A 1,434-nucleotide genomic window follows, 5' to 3' on the forward strand; every position below is an offset into this window, starting at 1 on the left:
AAAAAAAGCTTTTGGAAAGTGTATTTGAGAAGAATAAAAACACTTAAGTGATCGGGTTTGAGACAGTGAGTGGGAAATTTAATAAAAATACTAAGTAAAATAGAAATATTGAAACTAAAAACAGCAACAACCTTCTTCTAAAAGACTGTGAGAGGCAGCGAGAGGGATACGCATTGATAAGTGATAAAAAATATCACCGAAAAAAAATACAAAATGTGTAAGAAGTGAGCGTTGTTGCTTGTACGTAACAGTAGATAAAGGGGAAATAGTACTCAAAATCAAACGGTTATAGTGATCATTAAAGTGTAATGCGTCAATAACACAAATACAAACAAAGTTAAAAAGAACAAAACTTAGTGAAAAAAGTGTTGGTTAACCTAAACAACTTTTAAAAGAATTTTTAAGTATTTTTCAACATTACAAAAATTTTTGCGAGCTGAAAAATTCCAACGCAAAACAATACAAGTTACCAAAGCAGAGCAGAAAAAAATTACCGCCCGCCGTCAGCATCCTCATCGACGCCGCCGCCTTCCCCAACATATCCGCTGATGCAGCGGTGGTACAACCAACGTCGCAGCCAATGAAGCTTATGTATGTATGTACATACGTACGTCGCGCAGCTTCATTGCGCAACGCATTTGTAACGGTACACTGTCGTGTAATGCAACTACTTGTTATTGCTATTGTTAGTGTAACTAACGATCAATAGTCGCTGCTGATCGTCAACAGCTAGCAACGATGTAGACAACACAATTTTACAATTTATTTATGTGAAAGTGCCTGTGTGAGTGCGTTGTTTTTGTGCCATTTATGTATGTTTTGCAACGTTCACAAATTGACATACGCAAATTGACAATTCATCAAAACGGTTAAAAAAAAAATATCTACTTATACATATATGTACATATTTATAAAGCTTCAAGTGTGACCATTTGACTACATCGCTGCCCGTACGTTTATATTCACACTACATCAAGCAACCGTTCTTCGAGTTTACCTACGCGGCCTATCAATCAGCAAACACCTGTTTTGAAGCGATTTCGAGTGAGTGAAAAAAATCATAAATTTATACAAGAGTTATTCATTTATTTGCTTGCATTTATCACATAGCGCGAGTGTGTATGTAAAAAAAACTACTTAGTGAATGTGTATTTAAAACTCGTAGAAAAAATTAAAAAAAAGAAACACACACATAAATATAACAAAAAATATTACTCTATAAATGCAATTATATAATATGGATTGTACTGGCCGCCGTTCAAATAAAAATGAACATGATTCGGATTTAGGTGACGATTTGGTAAGTGGTCTTTGTAGACTGTATTGAGTTTGTGAGGAGAATTCCCTGAAAAGTTTCCAGGGGTTTGAATTTCTTGTTTGTTGTATGTACATACATGTGGGTGTTTCCATGAAAATGTAAACCGAAAATGCAAG

The 1,434-nt window shown here is 34.7% G+C and overlaps 1 protein-coding gene across 1 annotated transcript in view; it reads left to right on the forward strand.

Annotated features, from left to right (window-relative positions):
- Positions 1-1,150: 1,150 nt before the first annotated feature.
- Positions 1,151-1,434, forward strand: part of LOC118743790 (protein dead ringer) — a 116,235-nt gene continuing 115,951 nt past the window's right edge. The window contains exon 1 of the mRNA XM_036476555.1: positions 1,151-1,300. Coding sequence (XP_036332448.1) covers positions 1,223-1,300 — 78 coding nt within the window. The 5' untranslated portion in view covers positions 1,151-1,222. The remainder of the gene's footprint in view (positions 1,301-1,434) is intronic.

Source organism: Rhagoletis pomonella, unplaced genomic scaffold (genome assembly GCF_013731165.1).
Source record: "Rhagoletis pomonella isolate Grant_MI unplaced genomic scaffold, Rhpom_1.0 Rhpom_scaffold_00007, whole genome shotgun sequence".
Classification (NCBI taxonomy): Eukaryota; Metazoa; Arthropoda; class Insecta; order Diptera; family Tephritidae; genus Rhagoletis; species Rhagoletis pomonella.